The following is a 23,574-nucleotide window of genomic DNA, read 5'->3' on the forward strand; positions in this document are numbered from 1 at the left end:
ACTTGTTATCAGTTATCACTATTTCCTGCTGTTCAACAAAGTGAAAGAACTCCCCAATGTCAACCCAGGAATCACCTCTCAACAGTTTAAAAGTCACAATCATATCACCTCTCCTTCTTCTATCCACCAAACTCTGCAGTCCACATTCCCTCAGTGATACTCATAACTAACATTGTATAGTCCTAAAACTGTCTTTGTTATCCGTCTCTGTACCCTTCTCACAGTTAATTTATCCCCTTCAAATCCTGGGGACCAAATCTGAGCACAATAGTCTAAGTGTGGTCTGATCAGGGTCTTATACAATGGAATGATAACTCTTTTATCTCTGCAGGTCAGCGTCCTTCTCATTATTGCAGCAATCCACTGTGTTACTTTCACCACCTTTGCAACATGACCCTTGAACTTCAGGTTTCTATCAATCATCAACCCCAGATCTCTTGTCTCCCCTACTTCTTCCCGTATATCTCCTCCAACAGAGTATGCAGCATCCCATCGATGTGTCCCAAACCTCAAGATCTTACATTTTGCTGCATTAAACCAACATCCCCATTCATTTGACCATCTGTCTAGCTTATTTAAATCATCTTGCATGACTACCACATCTGCACTATTACTAATAACCCTTCCCAGCTTCACATCATCCACAAACAACTGAATATCCCACTGTAATCCACTGACACTGTCATTGATATAAAGGTTAAACAATATAGGTACCAGTACTGAGCCCTGTGGGACCCCACTTGTAACCCTCTGCTTCCTTAAAACTGCCCCACCATACACAACTCTCTGATGAAAGATGTTGAAAGTTTATTTTTCACTTGGTCAGACTATAATATTGTTAGCTTGGTCCACCTTTGCTATGAGTTTCCCAGTGTTGTACTACCTCACTTGTTAACTTGGTCCACTTTTGCTACAAGTTGCATGGTGTTGTACTATCTTACCCCAGTCCTGAAGATATTTTCAGGTGCAAACTTTGTTTGCTCACACTTGGATAAAGGATTAAACTAAATTTATTACAACTCTCTGATACCTATCGGACAGCCAATCCTGAATTCAGTTGACCAACCTGACATCCAAACCCATGTGCTGCAACTTAAATATCAGCTTATCATATGGCAGTATATGCCTTTTCCTTATCTACTGCTCTTGTAACTTCATTATAAAAGGCTAGCATATTATGATGCCCTCCCTCGATGAGTCTTTGGACTCCCTGGAGGTGTGATATAATAATAATAATAATAATATTACTAAAACAAGAGCGCCCCTCACAAATCCAGGTTGACTCTCACAGATAACATTACCCTCATCTGCCCAATGCTGTATACAGTCCCTAACTAATTTTTCCAAGATCTTAACAACTACTGGTGACACACAAACTAGCCTATAATTAGACACTTTCAGTCTGCTACCGCCCTTATGCAATGGCACTATTTTACCTTCCCACCATTACCTGGGCACCTCTCCTGCAGCCAGACTTTCATTGAAAAGCTAGGTCAAAGGAGCTGTCAGTTCCTTAGTGCATTCTCTCAAAACTCATGGTGAAATACCATCCAGTCCCACAGCTTTACTGACATCAAGAGTACTCAGTATTTGGAACATGTTCTCCTCCAGCACCTCTAAACCTCGAACCTGCCCTATCCCTCTAGTATTAAATTTACTCTTCCAGGATGAAATACACTAATAAAGTGTTCAATGAACAATTCCACTATGTCCTCTGAATCAGTCACTCTATTCCGATTTTAATCCCACAATGTCATTCTTCCACAATCATTTCTCCTCCTACTGGCCACATAGTTAAAAAATTCCCTAGGATTTTCTTTGGATCATAGGGCCAATCTTTTTTCATATTCGTTTCATCAACCTTACCATACTTGTCACTCTCCAGTCCTGTGTCTTATATTCTTCATGCATCTTCCTTTCATCTGTCTCCTTATATCTCTTATCATAGCCTCTTTTTCGCATGCAGTTCCTATTTAACCCCCCAACTGGCGTCTATAGATGTCTAAATCTGGATACGAAGCTCTAAAACCCATTGAATAACATGAATAAGAAGTGCAATTTGGTGTCACTATTTCATCCACATTGGCCGATAGGGAGGTTAATATTGTTTGTCATCCACTTTAATCCAAATTGTGTCCTCTTCTTCACTCATGGAATACAGCTTACTATTGATGCTAACAAATATTCCTTCACAATTTCCCAAGCATATCCCGTCCTTCCAATTCCTCCCTCCATGAAACTTCCCCAAGTTGACGTCTAAGACTATTATAATCACCTGCCTTATAATTCCACATACATTCCCGTCTCTTTGATACTCCTGCATGTCTATTCATCTTCCAAGTCAAAACCATATGGTCACTCTCTCCAACTAGTGGTAGAGCTATCATCTTAGTTATTATCAACTCTTCTGATGCTAGGACCAAATCCAAAACTCTTGAACCTCTTATTCACTCTGTTAGATGTTGCCTAAGACATTTGTCCCTCAAGAATTCTAGAAATTCCATTCCCTTATTGCTACATGCATCTTCCTCTCCCCAATTTATACTGCTGTAGTTAAAAATCTCCCATAACAATTATACTTCTTGCACTTGCCAAACTCAACTGTCTAAACATCTCCTGGTCCTCACCCTCTGTGCTCCTTGGTCTGTAGCAACACTCCACTAAATATCCTGTCCTGCCCACCTCTACCTCACACCATATGCTTTTAAAATCATTAGTGTCACTCTCTTCCAAAGCCTCCATTCTTAGAGAACATAAGTCGTCACTTATCATAAGCAGTACTACACCAACTTCTATTCTTGTTATTATATCCTCTTCTGTCAACCACATCTCAGTGATCCCAATAATCTTTGGCCAGGCTGATGCTGTCAGAGCCACCAATTACTCTCCTTTATTCCGGATACTCCTGGCATTAGTATAAAGCATAAAAATGCCATTGTTTCTATACCCAGCATTATCCCCTCTAGACCCCACTTGGCTCAGCGTTACCTGATGTCGTCCCCCTTCTCCCAAGTACCCATTCCCACAAGAGGCCACCCCAGCTACCATCCAACCTGGGACACACTGACTCATTCAGAAATGCAATCACTCCAGATGACTACGTCCTTCCTCATTCAAATGCAAGTGGTCTCTTGCATACAATTCCTCCCTGTCCTCAAACGCCCTCCAAGCATCCACATATTCCACTCCTCTCTTCTGACACATTCTAGCTATTATGTTATTCAATATTACTAATCTTCTGCTCAGCTTTTCACTATCATACCTAAGCAACACGCACTATCTTTCCTTTCTGTGTCTTCTTTCATACAACCTCAAGCAAAATCTCATATCTCTCGCTGCCCAATTTACATTACCACTCAAGTCATTTGTTCCTACCATCACAATCATCTCATCCACCCTTTCACCCCTCTTAATTGCCATAGCCACACTTTCTATCATTCCTACAGGCAAACACCCCTCACGCATCCTATCTTGAACATCACGGATCATTGAGTCCCATACATTACACCTCTTACTACCCTATTCTTAATTGCTCACATGCATCCCTCACTCTCTCTCTCCTCTAACACTTTCTCTCTGTGCTCCTCTACTTACCTGCCTTCCTGACATTACTCTATCCCTGGTTCCAGTACTCCCTTGTATTCCTCTCATTCCCTCTCTTCCACTGTTTCTATTCTCTCCTTTTCTATCATTCCCATATCTCTTTCTCATTCCCTCTTTTCCAATTATCCTATTCTCTCCTCTTCTATCATTCCCTCTCTTCCACTTATCCTATTCTCTCCTCTTCTATCATTCACATAACTCTCTCTCATTCCCTGTTTTCCACTTATCCTATTCTCTCCTCTTCTATCATTCCCATAACTCTCTCTTATACTGTTCCTATTCTCTCCTCTTCTACCATTCCCATAACTCTCTCTCATTCACTCTCTTCTACTGTTCCCATTCTCTCCTCTTCTATCAATCCCATAACTCTTGCTCACTCCTACTCTGATTCGCCTTGCATTTGTCTCTTCCATTCGCCTAATCTCATCTTTCACACTTCTCATCTCATCTCTCTCTCTCTCTCTCTCTGCAAGTCAGCTACTCTTATTTGCATTCATCCTCCCAATTGAGACCATCTCCTAACACTTCACAATCATTCAACCTTTCCATATTCCCCACTCTCATTATTTTATTCATATTTCTCTCTCCCTCTATCATACCGCTCATCTCTCTACATGGAGAATCTCCCGTCTCTGACTCAACGAGGTCAGCTATAGTCATCTCTAACTCACCAAGTTCCTCCCATTGCCTGCATTTTGTGCATATACTTATTCCCCCTTCTCTCACCTGCCACATATACAACCGCCGGGACGCATACATTCCGCAAGTCCTGCATGCTACAAAATCCTTTTTGATATCACGCAAAATGGAATCCTTAAATGGGGAGGACTTGGAGATATGTCATTTGCAATTTTAACTGCCACTGCCGCCATTATTCAAAATAGTGTCGCTAATTAGTGTCACAACTAAACGCTAAATAAGTATAAGGAAGTATAACTATATAAGTAAAAGTACAAACAATTACAAACAAAACATTTAAGTATACTAAATATAAATAAAATAAAACTAAATAATGAAAACTTATGCTATCTGCATCTTGTCTTTCACCATTATGCATCCGATTCTTCTCGGTAACCAAAATACACAATATAGCAACAACAACTAACTTCAAAAACAATCACTGAACGACACTCGTATTCCAGAAAAACAACGTAGCACTACAAAACGTAAAACATTTGAGCAATAAACAAATAAGATAAACAAAGAATAAAAACAAGTGAAATGAGATTTATGAAAAGACCTGCAAAATACACATTCTTCTTCTTCATGTAGCTTCCTCAATGAGAGGGTGCAGCACCAAGTCCTTCCAGTTCTCTCTGTTGGTGGCTTTCTTTTTTGTTTCTGCATAGCCATGTGATCCTGTCCATGATCTTATATCTTCAAGCCATGTCCTTCGTTTTTTGCCTCTTGATCCTTTTCCCATAAATTTTCCTTCTAAAACTGTTAGTATCCTCTGTCCTGCTGAACCTCTCAGTACATGTCCTGCCAATCTCATCTTTCTCTGGATCATTTCCTGTAATAAAGATCTCTGTGTTCTCATCTCTGTAGGATGTGTATTTGTCACATGTTCTGTCCATGGGATTTTCAGAGCTCTCCTATAGTACCACATTTCAAAGGCCATTATCTGTCGCCTTACTCTCTTCTTGAATATCCAGGTCTCACTTCCGTATGTGAAAATTGGCCACACTAATGTTCCTATCATTCTTTTCTTTGTCTCGATGCTCTTCTGAGCAGATCTTTATTTTTCCAGAATGCATCTTTAGCTATGGATGTTCTTATTTTTATTTCTTTATCTTGCTTTCCATCTGCAGTAAAGTAGGTGCCAAAATATTTGTATTCTGTTGTATGTTCAATTTTCATATTGTTTATGAATATTTCTGGTTCGGATCTACTTTGTTTTGAGATTTTCATAAATTTGGTCTTTTTTGCATTTATATCTAATCTAAATTCTTTACCTTCTTCAATTAGTAGCTGCAGTAATTTGATTAATTTGTTTCTGTTTTCTGCTATTATAATGGTATCATCAGCATATCTAAGGTTGTTGTATTTTATACCATTGATACTAATTCCTATTTTTTTTTTGTTTTTCAATCTTTTTCATCACTGTCTCACAATAGATATTAAATAGATTTGGTGAAAGGATACAGCCTTGTCTAACTCCTCTTTTTATTTTCACTACAGAAGTCTCATCGTTAAACAGCTGCATTTTTTGTTTCGTAATCATTTTTATAATCTTAAGTACATGATCATCTATGTCATTTATCTAATATATTAAATATTTTATTATGTTTTACCCAGTCAAAAGCCTTCTGAAAGTCTATGAAGCATATGTAAATGATCCTATTTCTTTCAAGTGATATTTCTATTAGTATTTTTTAGTTCCAGGATAGCATTAATGGTTCCTATTCCTCTTCTGAAGCCTTTCTGTTGTTCACTCAATTCACCGCTTATGGCTCTTTCAATTTGTTTGTTAACAATGGTTAAAATAATTTTAGATGCATGGGATATTAGGCTCACATATTGGGTTATTAGGTTCTGTAATCCTCGCAATTTTGTGCATTATTTTTCTTTGGAATTGGCATGCAGATAGATGTAAAAACTTTAGGTAATTGTATTGTTTTATAGATGTTAAGTAGATGAACGATGATCATGAATATGATTGCAAGAATGTGCAAAAAAAGAGGTCTGGAATTTGTTGATGTCTGGAGTGTGTTTGAAGCCAAAAGACAGCTGTATGCAAGAGATGGGTTGCATCTAAACATGAAAGGTCATAAGCGATTGAAGAAGTTACTGTTTTCTGAACAAGTTGAAGTAATTGGGCAGGGAAACTAAAATTGAAAAGGTTGAGTATAAGAGGGAGAAACTTAAGCAGTGATTGTATAATTGTTGTATAATGATTGGATAAAAATTGGCATGGGACTACTGAAGTTAGTGACATGTATATCAGTTCTAAAGCTGGTACAAGAACTAAAGGGAATCTGCAATTTTTGTATACAAATGCAAGAAGCATTCAAAATAAGAGAGAAGAATTTTTGGCATTAGCCAGTGCAATCTCACCAAACGTTGTAAGCAGTAGTGAAACTTGGCTGTCAGCAGATGATGTGGTCACTGGAATTGATGGGTACAGTATTTTCAGGGAGGATAGAGAAGATAGAACAGGAGGAGGAGCTGATGAGTTGCAGCCAAAGACAGTAGTATATCAAGATGATAAACATGTGAATAATAGTACATTTTGAGGCGGTCTGGTGTGAAATAGTGACCAAAAAAGCCAAATATACAGTTGGTTGCTGCTATAGGCCGGGGGGGGGGGTATAGGGGATGATATTGAATTCATGCATCAGCAAATTAGTGCAAGGTTAGTGATTATTATGGGGGATTTTAATTATGGTGATATCAATTGGAAGGAGGAAATATCATGTGGCAAAAAGGAAATGGAATTCATACATCTTCTATGAGATAATTACTTGAAACAGCACATAACTGAAGGGACACGCAGCGTGAGAGGGTTGGACCTGGTCATTGGTTCAGAGGATATATGCATAAGTAAGGTGTCCTCGTTACCTCCAATTGGTGAGAGCAATCATGTGGTATAGACTTCGGAGATTGCAAAATTTGTGGATTTCTCTCTTAAGAAGGGGGTATATATGGAACTACAGGTTAGTTAGGCAATTATAACAAGCTTCAGAGTGAGCTTGCAGCAGTCCCATGGCAGAACATACTGCAGGGGAAAGATGTTAGGTGCATGGGATAAAGTCAGCGGATATCTGAGGAAGGCAATATCAGAGTGTGTCCCCATGGTCAAGAAGACAAACAAGGTAGGTGTTAGATGGATGAGTAGTAGTATCAAGCTTGATCTGCAAAAAAAGAAAATGTTCTGGAGAATTTACAAGGAGAAAGGCGATCCTTGAGTAGTACAAGGCTCAAGCCAGGAAGATTACCAGCATAGTAAGGAAAGCTAAATCAGATTATGAGAAGACCTTGGCCAAGGAGATCAAGAGTAATCCCAAAGAGTTCTTCCGCTATGTGGCAAGTAAAAGGAAGAATGGCTTCAGAAGGATAACCTTAATGAATGCTGATGGTATCGAGGTGACTAATTCAGATGTATATAGTAGAGTTACTGAGTGATCACTTTTCAAAAGTCTATCACCCAAGTGAGAATATCTCTATACCTGTAGCAATAACTAATGTGAGAAACGAAGTTAAGAAATCAGAGGTACTTGGTATGTTGCAAAATTTAAACGCAAACACTGCTGTAGGTTTAGATGGAATATCAGCTCGTTTGTTGCGTGAATGTACAAAGGAATTGTCAAAGCCTCTTACTTGGTTATTTAACTTAAGTTTGAACTCTGGTATAGTCCCTAGGGAGTGGAAAGAAGGCAAAGTAGTTCCTTTGCATAAAGATGGCTCTAAAACTGTGGTAGTTAATTACAGACCAATCACAATCTCGGGAGTGGTGGTAAAAGTATTGGAAAAGTTGGTTAAAGAGAAAATTCAAGAATGGGTGGATCAGGATATGATACTCTATAGGGGCCAACATAGTTTTGTTAAAGGTCGATCCTACTTAGCAATTTATTAGCTTTTTATAATAGAATGACATCTGAGTTGGACAAAGGAAATGGCTACACAGTGGTACTTCTGGATTTTGCTAAGGCTTTTGACAAATTGTTGCGCAAATTGGAGCAGATGGGAATGGATACTAAACTGGTGATATGGATAGGAGAATGGCTCAGAGAGAGATAACAGAAGGTGGTGTATGGAGGAGCAGAGTCCAGGATGAGGCAGGTGACCAGTGGTGTGCCTCAGGGCTCTGTGCTTGGGCCATTGTTGTTTAATTTGTGCGTAAATGATATAGGAAATGGCTTAAAGGGAGATATTCAGTTGTTTGCTGATGATGCAAAGTTGTACAATGGGTAGTGCAATAAAAAATCAAGCTGATGTTGAGATTTTGCAGGATGATTTAAATAAGCTGGTAAAATGGGCAAAAGAAAATGGATGTCAGTTTAATGTGGAAAAGTGTAAAGTTATGCATTTTGGGATTAAAAGATTACCAGCTGTTTACTACATTGATGGGGCTAGGGACTTAGGGGTGCTGGTAGATAGGGAGATGAAATTAAGGGGACACACTGCTAAGGTGTCCAAGATTGTGCATAGGATTACTTGGTTATTGAGGAACACACTAACATAAAGAGGTTATTATTCCCCTTTATAAAGCATTGATACTTCCACATTTGGATTACTGTGCTCAGGTCTGGTCACCTGGATTCCTTGAAGATGAGGCGGTTGTGGAAAGGGTTCATAGGAGAGTGACTAAATTGGTGAGTGATGTAAAAAATCCTACATTGATAGATTGAGAGCTTGTGGATTGCAGAGATTGGTTGATAGGCAGAGAAGAAGGGATATGATAGAAACATTTAAATTACTAAAATGTTTTTATAAGATTGATGCAGGGGAAATGTTTCAGCAGTGTGATAGTGATGGAAGAACAAGAGGTCATCCCTGAAAATTAACGAAAAGTGTGGTTAACAAGGATGTAAGAACAAGTTTTTTTGCCTGGAGGGTGGTGATTGAGTGGAATGCATTGCCTGATTCAGCTGCGAGTTCTTCATCTTTAAATGAATTCAAGAACAGATATGATACATATTGTTTTGATAGTTTGGGTCTCCCGCAATGAGTCTACTGACTCCATGGAGCTACCTGTAATAATAATAATAATTATTAGGAAGATTCTTAATTACATGTTCTACCTCCTTTCTTGTGGGTAGAGTGGTATCTGTTGTTACGTTTTAACTTAAGGTGTCGTGAATCATCTAACATGTTACCATTATCATCATCATAGAGATCTGAAAAATACTCCACCCATCTTCCATTTATCTTTTCCTTATCAATGAGTATGTTTCCATCTTTGACCTTGATGTTATTAGACTGTGTACATTTTGCCTTTCCATTAAGTTCTTTCACTTTCAGGAATGTTTCTCTGGTTTTGTTCCTATTTTGTAATTCTTCTATCTCGATGCACTGCCTAATTCAGTTTTCTTTCAATCTTTTATATAACTGTTTGATTCTTTTATCCAAAGTTTTATATCTTAACCTTTCTTCTTCATTTGCTATTTTCCATGTTCTTCTTTCATCAATAAGGTTGATTACCTCATGAGTTATCCGTGGTTTTTTCTTTCTTTCTTCTTGTTTATTGATGTAGTTTTTAGCAGATGTTATGATGGCTGCTTGTAGTCTGTTCCACTGAGAGGGTTCATTTTCGCTTTGCAACTATGAACAGCAGTTCTGAAATATTTTCATTATATTTTGATTTTACTTTCGGATTTTGAACCATTTGCAGATCCCATTTTAGGGGTTGACTTCTTTAAAATTTTATTGCTTTCTGGCGAATATTCATCTTCATTAAGACCAGTAATAATGTGTAAAAATACACATTATTAGATCAAAAAAGGAACAAAGACATTTTAAAAGAACTAAAAACAAAATCAATAGAAGAAAAACTAAACAATTATAAACAAAAATGGATTGAACATGTAAACCGAATGGCCAACACCTGACATCCTAAACAAATACTAAAATATAAGCCAACTGGAAAGAGAAGGCTGAGTAGACCTCAAAAAAGGATATTGGATGGATGAGACCAGAACAGACCAATATGGTCTATACCTATAATTAGTGTATGATGATGGTATATATATATATATATATATATAAACATGTTGCTCTCCAGTCCAATTTAATTTTGTAACCTAATAGATAATAATAGGACTCTAGCTTTGATGTAGTAAAGTTTTTTTTTTTTTTTTTTTCCACCAGATGTCAGGCCAATAACTGTTGGTCAGTAACTTTAGCAAACCATGTAGATTGTAGTGCAGCTTGTTTCTCTGTATATATATGTGTATGCTCAAGATGATGACCTTGATATGAAGGGTGAAACGTCGAGTGTTCATTTTGGTTTATATTAAACTAAAATCTTGCTTCGACATGGTAGTTGTCTCCATAATTTTCCATAATGTATTCTGATCACTGTGTAACCATGAAAGAAAGGACTGGTTTGAAAAAAAGTTCAAGGAAGCTTGTGAGATGTTAAAACATCATCCAAATCTAAACAAAAATGATGGATTAGTAATTCCAATAATGTGAAGAACCCATCTGCAACATATACAGCATCCAGAACATGATGGCAGACCACCACCACAAAAAAAAAAAAGAGAGGACTGTACAGATGTGTTTAATGTAGTTCCACTATAAAACTTTATTTTTATTTATTTAGAGATTTTTTATTTTTATTATTATTTTTTTTTTGCTATCAGTATATTATTATACTGATATGTATAAAAAATTTATTTTATTTTGTTAATTAATTTATATTTCTGTATATATTTTACTTATTATTATTTTTTTTTTCACCAGAGGTCAGGCTTGGATAAATGATTAACAAAACATTTAGATTTATCTTACTTTTGTGTAGTGTCATGTAGCTTGTGTTCTGTGAATATGTATATCTGTGTTTTCCTGATGATGACCAAAATATAGAGGTCGACATGTCGAGTGTTATTTTCTTAATTATAAGCAATGACTCCAACATGTGTGTTTTTGTCTCCATAAATTTTTCACTATGAATGCTGACCACCATGTAACTTTAAAAGAAAGATTTGGATACTATTAACATTAGTTGGATACAAAGTCTATATTTGTGATATATTTAATATTTGGTGATATATTTGGTGGAACCAAAATTATTCGGATTCAATAAAAATATACAAATAGCTAGATGGGACTGATAGGGTTCCCTCCCCCCCACACCCTCTCTAGCAACTTTTATATAGAGCATTTTGAAAACCAAGCACTCAACACAGCCACACTAAAACCAACAGTTTGGCTCCTATGTTGATAACATGTTTGCTGTTTGGTCAAGACACATTACATATATTTTCAGAGCATCTTAACAGCCAATAGTCTTCCCATTTTGGATACACTAGTGATACAACCTCCTAATGACTCATTATCTTTCTTCATCTACAGAAAACTCACTTATGGTAGGCATTTACATAATCACACCACCCATCCTAATAGTATAGCATCCTTGAAACTGAGCTCAAGGACCTTTGCAACCTTTTTAGCCAATCACTACAGCCCATACAAAACAGATAAAATGTTATATGCAGCCCCCATCTCTCCTATACCCAATATACACAGGATCACAGAAAAACCATTCCCATCCCATATGTTAATGATATGTCAGAAAAATAACCAAAGTTCTCTGCAATCATTCAGCTAGCTATCTTCATACATTCTCCTAAAGATTGACTACATTCTCTTGAACATCCTAAAGTGTATAAAATTCCTTGTGAATGTGGTCTAGCCAACTTTGGGAAAACTGGTAGATCAGTTAACATCTGCCTTGAGGAACATAAAAATTACATCCGATATCATCTGTATGGCAAGTCGGGGTTAGAACAACATGCTTTGGATACTCCTTCACATAGTATAAGATGGAGAAAAACATCTATATTACATAGAAGTCATCAGAGGTCTGAGAAGCTATTCTTAAAATCAGCATTAGCTATTAAGCACTCTCCTAACCTCAACAAATAAGTTGCATTAATTTCCCAAAGATTTCGGAGAATATTATTTTAAGACCTAATAGTCGACTTCTCTAAATTAATCTTATAAGTTATCTGACCCACAGAGGGCACCATGTAAGGACATTAGGTGTCAGTTATAATTTAAATGTTTCTACAGTTATTTAGTTTAGTGCTGTGTGCCTGTCACTCTAAGAGAAGAGTAGGTGTTCACAGTTATTTGTGACTCATTTTTCATAGTATTAACAACACCAAATGAACTATTTTATAAAAAGATGCTTTATTAACTTGCTTATACATTTTTTTCCTTTCTTTTAGGCTTGCACGGTGATCCGAATGCATTTTTGGAAATTATGGAGACAACTACCGTGTTTGAATAAAAACTTTAGTTTACTATTACTAAAATTTTGAACAATTTTGAAAATTTTGAAAATTTTAAACCCAAGTTAGTAATATTACTAAAATATTACTAACTTGCTTATATTTTGCAGAATTTAAAATCAACATCATCAGAGCACAACACAGCATGTATATGCAATAGTGAGTAAGTGAAACAATACACTGTCACTGTTATCATGGTGCTCTGATGATACTAGGTAACAAACCAGAGAAATAATAGTGAGATTAATTAATGAATTCCCCCCCCCCCCCCGCTCTTTGTATTGGTAATAATGGTAAGCAATGCTATGAAGAATATAGAATTTGATGTAGCCAGAAGAGAAAAAAAAGAAAAAGATTATGGTAGGATGGTTATGGTTGGAGAAGATTTTATGATTTTAAATATCTGAACTATATCATCTGCAGAAGTTGTCCTTATACCATCTTCTGCAGATGATATAGTTCAGATATTTAATGAGCAGTTCATTAAGGTTTCTCATTCTTGTGAATGTGACATCATGGAGAGTTTGAGAGCAGAGGATGATGAGGAGGGGCTGACTATGAGTAAGCAATAGGTATATGGGGAATTGAGCAAACTTTATGTTAATAAGACTGTGGGACTTGATAATGTATCACCATGAATTTTGAAGGAATGTAACAGATAGCTGACATCTGCCTTAGCATATTTGTTTAACATGAGCCTTACAAGGAGTGGAAGGAAAAGAAGACTGTACTGCTTCATAAGAAAGGGGAAAGAACTTAAGCATCAAATTATAGGCCAATCTGTGTGTCAGGGTGTTGTGGTTTAAGTGTTGGAGAGGCTAGTGAGAACCAGGATATGCAGAATTGAGTTGACAACAGTGGAATTATCTTTGAAGAACCACACAGACAGTAATCTACTTACTTATCACAATATGGTGTAAGCTATATTGGATGAGGAAGATGGATACACAGTAATATACTTAGATTTTGCAAAGACTTTGGATAGATTACAGCATAATAATGCTGATAGTCAAACAAGACTATCTCTAATTCAATCTCCACTGGATTGGAGATTGGCTGTCTGAGAGTATCAACAAGTTGCTTTTGATGGAGCAATATTCTAGAAGAGGAAAGTCATTAGTGGTGTGCCTCAAGGGTGTTTTAGGATCATTGTTTAACCTATATGTTAATAATATTGGGGAAGATTTGAAAGGGAAATATTCATTGTTTGCAGATGATGCAAAGTTGGGAAGAACTATGAGGGTGGTCTGAAAAGTTCTCAGCCTCAACCATAGATGGCAACACTATCGGCAAGATTTTTTTTTCTAAGTTAGTACATCTATCATAAGCATCATGAAATTGCAAGTCATTCTATCAAGTAGTTTTTTTATATAGCTGCCTGAAGCATAAGTGTTGTCTGTATCCCTTGAAATGGATAAAACTGAGTATCATGCGGTTATAAAATTCTTTGTAAAAGAAGGTTTAACACCAAAAGAAATTCATCCGAAGTTCATAAAGGTTTATGGGCACTCTTCTCCTTTGTTTTCAACAATTAAGAAATGGGCTACCAAATTTAAATGTGGCCATACCAGTCTTGAAGATGATCCACGTCAAGGACATCCAAAAAGTGTAACAACACCAGAAGTCATTGATGTGCACGATATGGTATTGGATAAACAGCGAGTCAAAGTGTGGGAAATTGCTGAGATGACAGACATTTCAAAAGAACATGTAGGATATATTTTGCATTAAGAATTGCATATGAAAAAGCTCTGCAGCAGATGAGTGCCATGCTTGCTTGCAGCAGATCAAAAACGACTCTAATGAAAATCAATGAACAGTGCTTGGAGTGTTTTAACAAGAATAAAACTGATTTTTTGCATCGATTTCTTACTATGAATGAGACTTGGATTCATCATTACACACCAGGAGCCAAACATCAGTCAAAACAGTGGGCAGAAGCTGTTCAGTACCAAAGAAGACAAAGTTGATTCCATCAGAAGGAAAGGTATGGCATCAGTGTTTTGGGATGTTAAAGGCATTTTGTTTATTAATTATCTTGAAAAGGGTAAAACAATAACTGGGGAATATTATTCCAATCTTTTAACCAGACTAGATGAAAAAATTCATGAGGAAAGATCCAGTTTGCAGAAGAAAAAAATCATCTTTCATCAGGACAATGCACCTGCCCACAAAGGTGTTTTGGCAATGGTAAAATTAAGGGATCAGCACTATGAATTGTTGGAACATCCACTCTATTCCACAGATTTGGTTCCCTCTGACTTCTATCTCTTCCTAAAACTAAAAGTCTTCCTTGCTGGTCAGCGTTTTTCTTCGAATCAAGAGGTGATTGCAGCTGTAGAGCGGAATTTTGCAGATCTTACTGAGAAGCACTAAGGGACGGGATAATGGTGGTGGAGCATCACTGGAATAAATGTATTAGTCTTACGGAAGATTATGTTGCAAAATAAAAAATAATGTTGAAATTATAAATTTGTTTTTAGCTTGTTAGGCTAAGAACTTTTCAGACCACCCTCGTATGAGAAGCAGAGCAGTTGTTATGACCATGCAAGATGTGAAAAGACTGAGTGAGTGGGTATACCAATTGAATGTTGTGAAATTTAAGGTTTTAAAATTTGGAAAACAAAGATGGGATGAAGACATGGGTGTCCACAGAAAATTTTCCAGGGGGGGGGGATTTTGGAAATAAATAATTACATCAATAAATTTTTATCTAATTATTTAATATTTTTTTTCACAAGTAGATTATAGAATACAGTATTACATCAATACAAAAACACATACATAATGTATATAAATTTCATATAAAGGAAACAAGCTTATATATATATATTGCCGGCCTGGTTGGCCGAGTGGATAGCGTATCCGCTCTTCAGCCAAAGAGCTGCGGGTTCGAATCCCGCCGTGGACATGGATGTTTGTGATTGTCAGTGGAAATACCAGTGGTGGTAGGCAGTAGATGGTGTTGGTATAGTTGTGGTGAGTTGTGATTGAATGGTAGAGACGGAGTTGTAGACCTGGTGCCCTCCCTTGAAGAGTCCTTGGACTCCCTGGAGGGGTCAAATAATAATAATAATAATAATAATATAAATAGTTATTTCAATAATCAATCACGTATTATATAAGATTGAAATCTCTGTCTATCGCTTGCAAACCTATTGATAACATTGATAAATTTACAATTCACACTTCACTCAGTGATTCACTAGACACAGAGGGCAAACATACTGATTGCTGTTCACAACAGTAATGAACATTTTTTCACAAATCTGAAAAAGATGAACCAAAACAAGAAAATGTATTTTATGGTTACCCCACCGAGGGCTGAAACTGGCCAACCTGTAACATGGGTGTCTGCAGAGGGGGGGGAGGCACTCTTCACCCTGGGATCGAGTGAAAAATTCCATAAATTATAATTGTAAAAGTGATTGAGATATGTAACCTTACACCCTCCACCATGGGATGCTTTGTCTGACTTAAAATTTTATTACGGGTTGGCCAGTTTCGGCCCTCGGCAGGGTAACCACAGAACATGTGTTTCATCTATTGCAACAATAAAATGAGTATTCCTATTTTTGGTTCATCTTTTTCTGATTTGTGAAAAAAATGTTCATTACTGTTGTGAACAGCGACTGGTTTGTTTGCCCTCTGTGTCTAGTGAGTCACTGAGTGAAGTGTAAATTATAAATTTATCAATTTCATCAATAGGTTTGCAAGCAATAGACGGAGAATTCAATTCTTATACGATACGTGATTATTGAAATAATTATTATATATATATATATATATATTAATTCTTGTTTCCTTTATATTGTAAATTTTATATACATTATGTATGTGTTCTTGTATTGATGTAATACTGTATTCTATAATCTACCTGTGAAAAAAAAAAAACTAAAAAAATTAAATAATTAAATAAAAATTTATTGATGTAATTATTTGTCACCAAGCCTTGCTCTTCCCCCCCCCCCCCCCCAAAAAAAAAATTTTCTGCAGACCCCATGACCTGTAATAAAATTTTAAATCACAAGTGTCCCATGGTAGTAGAATTTAGAGGACACAATGACAAATTCTTTCCTCTAAATCTAAAACATTATACGTGTTTGTAAGGATATGTGCTTTGCATTATGGGATACTAAGGCAAGTGACGTGAAGTCATTAGCTCCTATATATGAGTTGCCCAGTCCTGAAATCACTTCAGGTGCAAACTTTGTTTGCTTACACTTGGATAAAGGATCAAACCAGGAATATCATTTCTTGGCATCTTTAATTTATAGTATAATCAAGCGGAAAACTTCTAACACCCAATACCTCAAATGCAGATGAATTACATACTCATATCTGATCAAATTTCTGGCTTAAAATAAACCTAAAGAAAGCCCAAGTTATGTTCAATAGCTATGTACAGCCAGAAATAATAAAAATTAGTGATGATAAAAGTGAACAAGTGGATCACTACATATACTTAGGACAAATTTTTTTAATACGAGTCTTGCACTCGGTCAAGTTCCTAAGGAATGGAAGGAGGGCAAAATTGTGCCACTTCATAAAGGAGGAGATCGAACTCAAGCATCAAACTATAGGCCTATCTGTGTATCAGGTGTTGTGGTTAAGTTGTTGGAGAAGCTTGTGAGAACTAGAATCCAGAGTTGGGTTGACAACAATGGTATTATCTTTGATGGACAGCACGGATTTGCAAGGGAGGTCATGTTTTAGTAATCTACTTACTTATTACAATAAAGTGACTTCTTCCTTGGACAGAGGAGAAGGATAAACAGTAATATACTTGGATTTCGCAAAGGCTTTTGATAGATGTTGAAAGTTTATTTTTCACTTGGTTAGACTATAATAAATTTAGTTTAATCCTTTATCCAAGTGTGAGCAAACAAAGTTTGCACCTGAAAGTATCTTCAGGACTGGGGTAAGGTGGTACAACACTGGGAAACTCGTTGCAAAGGTGGAGCAAGCTAACAGTTTGCACACACTTGGATAAAGGATTAAACTAAATTTATTATAGCTTTTGATAGAGTACCTCATACTAAGTTGACAGTCAAACTAGAGCAGACAGAGTTGGATATTAGATTAGTGCATTGGATTGGAGACTGGCTATCTGACAGGTATCAACAAGTTGTATGGGGGAGCGATATCCAGGAAAAGGAAAGTCACTAGTGGAGTGCCTCATGGGTCTGTTTTAGGACCATTACTATTTAACTTTTATATTAATGATATTGGTGAAGATTTTAATGGAGATATTCAGTTGTTTGCAGAAGATGCAAAGTTGGGATGAACCATGAAGAGTAGTGAAGATGTTGTGGGCTTACAAGAAGACTTGAATAAATTGAGTGGCTTGGCATGGAAATGGGGATGTGAGTTCAATGTTGCAAAACGTAAGGTTTTAAAATTTGGAAAACAAAGATGGGATGCAGAATTTATGCTTGGTGAGGATATATTGTTGGAGGTGGAGGAAATAAGAGATCTGAGGGTGATAGTGGATTAGGATTTGAAATTAGGGGACACATAGCCAAAATTGTGAAGACAACACAAGGGCTTCTGGGAATAATGCGGAGGACACTGATGTGTAGAAGTTGGGAGATTCTTGTTTCGTTGTATAAGGCTTTGATTAGGTCACACATGGACTGTTGTGTCTAGATTTGGTCACCTGGTTTTCAGAAGGATGAAGAGATGTTGGAAAGGGTCCAAAGGCGACTGACTAAGGTAGTTTCTGACCTCTGGAATGTCAAGTATGAGGAAAGATTGAGAAGATGTAATTTGTAGAGTCTGGTGGACAGGAGGAAGAGGGGGAGATATGATAGAAACCTACAAGTTGGTAAGGGATCAATGCTGGAGAAGTTATACAGAAAATAGTGGGAGATCGGGGAAGAACCAGAGGTCATCTCTGGAAACTATATAAAGAGGGTGTGAGTTGTAAATGATTGGAATGCCTTGCCTGAGAGTCTGGTGTCTGCAAGGACCTCCAGATGAGTCTTTGACTCCATGAGGTCTTGGTGTAATAATAATAATAATAATAATAATAATAATATGAGACATCACTGGATCAAATACCATTGCAGGAATAAAAAGACAAACAATGCTTGGGTGTAAAACATTTGGAAAATTCCAATCAATATTCAAAAGCCAATTATCACTATGTCTCTGAAAAGGAAAGTTTTTTAACCAGTGTATTCTCCCTATATTGACATGTTGCTATGAAACATGGACAATTAAATGCAAAGGAAACTCAAAAACTAAGAACAATATAGTTTAGTATGGAAGGACGTACACTTGGTATCACAAGACTGATTGCAAAAGAAATACTTGGATAAGAATTTAAATCAACATCTCTGACATTATAGAAAGAGTGAAACATGGCAATGGGCTGGGTATACTGCTTGAAGACAGGACCAATGGTAGCCAAAAGACATAGTGGATTGAGTTCCATGGGAGGAAAAATGATCAAAATGCTGATAAAAATTGTGATGGCTGATGAAATTATCAGATTTGCAAAAGTGACATGGAAAGAAAGCCACTGATAGACAATCTTAAAGTCATCTTGGAAAGGCCTTTACCCAGCAGTACATCAATAATGGTTGACTATTACAATATATATATCTACACACACGTCAATGCACCAAAGGAATACACAGCAGAACATTTTACTTAAAATTCATATGGGACAAATATACCTGACTCATCCAATCTGTGTCCTGTAAGCATTCTTCTAGGATGGCATGGGACTCTTTTTCTTCACCCTTTTTCACATCTTTCACCTAATAAAATAGATAACAAGATAAAATATACACAATTATACACTCATTTTATTATTATAATGAATGAATGTATAATTAATCGACTATTTAGACTTAGGTGCTGGTTGGAATTCCTTATAAAGTTTAATGGAATAAAAACAGTAAAAATAAATAATTAAACAAGCATTTAATCAATCCTATATTTCATCTCAGTTGCTGAGCCATTGTCAGGAAAACAATATTAAAATTGTAAAAAATATTATACTGAATAGAATCGGAAAATGAATGTGTTGCTCAGAGACTGCACTACTTATAAACCACTACACTATGATCCCACCAATTCGCAGAAGAAAACATTAAAAATGTTTTCTTTTAAACATTTCTTAAAAATGTCACTTCTTGGCCTACTGAAATAGCTAAAAAAACTCAAACAATTTATTCCTCCACCCGATATAAGGATTACCAAAAATTCATAAGCCCAATAACCCTCTCCACCTCCATAGTATATGCTATTGATTTCCCCCTCTTTTAATTTAGTGAAACAGTTAACAAAATTCTTAACCCTTACAGGTCATTCTTTATCTTATGTTAAAAATTCCACTCATTCCACATCTTTAATTCAAATTTTATTTATTATTATCCAGGCCTCACTGGAGTCAAAACACTCATCATGGGAGGTAGTTTTTAGGAAACACAAAGTTTATCATACCACTCCTTGAACCCATTGACCATTACTGCTCTAACCACTCTCCAAGGCTATGCATTCCACGGTTCAACCACCCTCCATGCAAAGAACCCACTCCTCACCTTCCTGCTCACAGCCTCCTTTCTTAACTTCCAGGGATGCCCCTTGTCATCACTCCTTCCTGCTGTCAACCAAGTGAATGAACTCCCCAATGTCTACCCTGTAACTGCCTCTCAACAGTTTAAAAGTCTTGATCATATCACCTCTCCTTCTTCTATCCACCAAACTTTGCAGTCCACATTCCCTAAGTTGATCCTTGTAACTGACATTATACAATCCTGAAACCATCTTTGTTATCTGCCTCTGTACCCTTTCCACAGTTACTTTATTCCCTTCAAAACCTGAGAACAATAGTCTAAATGTGGTCTGACCAGGGTCTTATACAATGGAATGATATCTCTTTTATCTCTGCAGGTCAGTATCCTCAGTATTGCAGCAATCCTCTGGGTTACCTTTACTACCTTTGCAATATGCTCCCTGAATTTCAGTTTTCTATCAATCATCACCCCCAGATCTCGTCTCCCCTACTTCCTCCAGTATAGCCTCCTCCAATCAAGAGTATACATCCTCCCATCGATGGTTCCCAAACTTCAAGACCTTACATTTTGTTGAAAGTTTATTTTCCACTTGGTTAGACTATAATAAATTTAGTTTAATCCTTTATCCAAGTGTGAGCAAACAAAGTTTGCACCTGAAAATATCTTCAGGACTGGGGTAAGGTAGTACAACACCAGGCAACTCGTAGCAAAGGTGGGCCAAGCTAACAGTATCTCCCATAATGCAAAACATATCACCTTCCGAATATGTATAATGTTATGCATTAAGGGAAGGGCAACTACCCAGACTAGTTTCGATCTTTATTGAGGTCTCTTCAGTGGGAGCCAGGCCCTGAAGTGTAGATACCAGGCAGAAGCAATGGCAAGGTCATCTTTACCTATAGGAGTTGCCAAAAGGTGTGCCACCTTTTTATTAAATTACTCTGGATTTAGAGAAAGATGTTAAAAGTTTATTTTCCACTTGGTTAGACAATAATAAATTTAGTTTAATCCTTTATCGAAGTGTGAGCAAACTATGTTTGCACCTGAAAATATCTTCAGGACTGGGGTAAGGTAGTACAATTTCAGGTTTCTATCAATCATCAACCCCAGATCTTTTGTCTTCCATATGTCTTCCAGTTTAACTCCTCCCATAGAGTATGCAGTGTCCCAAACCTCAAGACCTTACATTTTGCTGTATTAAACTGACACCCCACTTATTTGCCCATCTGTCTAGCTTATTCAAATCCTCTTGCAGGGCTACCAGATCTGCACTATTACTAATAATCCTCCCCAGCTTCACATCATCTGCAAACAACTGAACATCCCCCTGCAATCCACTGACAATATCATTGATATAAAGGGATGTTGGTATTGTTCTCAGTACTGGGAACAATATAGTTCCCAGTACTGAGCCTTGTGGGACCCCACTTGTAACCCTCTGCCTTCTTGAAACTGCCACACCTTACACAACTCTCTGATACCTATCGGGCAGCCAATCCTGAATCCTGTTGACCAACCTTACATTCAGACCCATGTGCTGCAACTTAAATATCAGCTTATCATGTGGCACCTTGTCAAATGGCTTCGCTAAGTCCAAGAAAATGGCAGTATATGCCTTTCCCTCATCTACTGCTCTTGTAACTTTATTATAAAAGGCTAGCATATTACTAAAACAAGAGCACCCCCTTCACAAATCCATGTTGACTCTCACAGATAACATTACCCTCATCTGCCCAATGCTGTATACGGTCCCTCACTAATTTCTCCAAGATCTTAACAACTACTGATGATACACAAACTGGCCTAACTTCCAATCTACTACTGTTCTTATGCAATGGCACTATCTTACCTTCTTTCCATTCCCTAGGCACCTTTCCCATAGCCAGACTTTCATTGAAAAGCCAGGTCAAAGGAGCTGTCAGTTCTTTAGCACATTCTCTCAAAACTCGTGGTGAAATACCATCCGGTCCCACAGCTTTACTGACATCCAGAGTACTCAGTATTTGGAACACACTCTCCTCCTGCACCTCTAAACCTTGAACCTGCCCCGTCCCTCTAGTATTAAAATCTTCTTCTCCAGGATGAAATACTCAAATAAAGTGCTCATTGAACAACTCCACTATGTCCTCTGCATCAGTCACTCTATTCCCATTTTATCCCATAATGTCATTCTTCCACAATCATTTCTTCTCCTACTGGCCACATAGCTAAAAAAATTGTTAGGATTTTCTTTGGATCTTGGTGGCAATCTCTTCTCATATTCCAGTTTTGCCTTCCTCACCATTGATCACTCTCCTGGTCTGCGTCTTATATTCATTGTGTATCTGCCCTCCACCTCTCTCCTTATATCTCTCTTTTTCAACTGCAGTTCCTGTTTGATATTGTTTGCTATCCACTTTAAACCAAATTGTGTCTGCTTCTTCACTTGTGGAATACAGCTTATTATTGCTGCTAATAAATATCCTTTCACAATTTCTCTGGCACTAATGATATCCTGGCCTTCCAATTCTGCCCTCCATGGAACTGCCCCTAGTTGATACCTCAGACTATTATAATCACCTGCTTACAACTCCACATACGTTCCCTTTTCTTTGATACACCTGCATGTCTATTCATCTTCCAAGTCAAAACCAGATGGTCACTCTCTCCAACTGGTGGGAGATGTAATCTCACATATCAGCTTTTCTGATGCTGTAACCAAATCCAAAACTCTTGAACCTCTTGTTCCCTCTATTGCATGTTGCCTAAGACATTTGTCCCTCAAGAATTCTAGAAATTCCATTCACTTATTACTACATGCATTTTCCTCTTCCCAGCTTATACTGCTGTAGTTAAAATCTTTCATAACAATCATTCTTCTTGAACTTGCCAAGCTCAATTGACTAAACATCTCCTGGTCCCCACCCCCTGTGCTCCTTAGTTTGTAGCAACACCCCATATCCTGTCTATCCAGATAAGGCTAGCCAACAGCACCCATAGAGGTTATCCCTCAAAGGACTTCAGTTTAATCTTTTCCACTTCATGTTTTGTGCAATTTTTTTGTGTTTTTACAATTTTAATGTTGTTTCACTGACAATGCCTCAGTGACTGAGATGAAATACAGTAATAAACGTGTAATTAATAATTTGAGCTGTTTTTATTCCATTAAATCTTATAATGAAATTAACATTTGTTTTCTTATTCATATGTATAAATAAGACTCAGGCAAGGTCCTTTCTCTTTAATTTTTGAGAAATACCATTTTACTAACAAGAAGTGCAATGTAATAAGTAGTGCAATATATTTTAAATTTTCATTTAGTGAAAATTCCTGAATCATTAAATCTAACACTTTTGAGTGAAATATTGGATACAATTTAATACAGCTAATACTTCCTTAATGTTATATTTGGCTTTTGGACTAGTATCAAAATGAAAAGTAAGTTGAATTATTTATGATTTTTTGAAATGTATCAGGTGGGATCCAAAAGTTTGGGGGATTTA

General features: G+C 37.0%; 1 protein-coding gene across 1 annotated transcript in view; it reads right to left on the reverse strand.

Annotated features, from left to right (window-relative positions):
- LOC150106170 (glutamine and serine-rich protein 1-like) overlaps positions 1 to 23,574 on the reverse strand; it is a 237,667-nt gene that overhangs the window by 19,657 nt on the left and 194,436 nt on the right. Inside the window, exon 7 of the mRNA XM_090394635.1 lies at positions 19,247 to 19,330. Within this exon, the coding sequence (XP_090250761.1) occupies positions 19,247 to 19,330 (84 nt within the window). The remainder of the gene's footprint in view (positions 1 to 19,246; positions 19,331 to 23,574) is intronic.

This window comes from Typopeltis vanoorti, chromosome 6 (genome assembly GCF_054136105.1).
Source record: "Typopeltis vanoorti isolate ZY-2024b chromosome 6, IOZ_Tvanoo_1.0, whole genome shotgun sequence".
NCBI classification, from domain to species: Eukaryota; Metazoa; Arthropoda; class Arachnida; order Uropygi; family Thelyphonidae; genus Typopeltis; species Typopeltis vanoorti.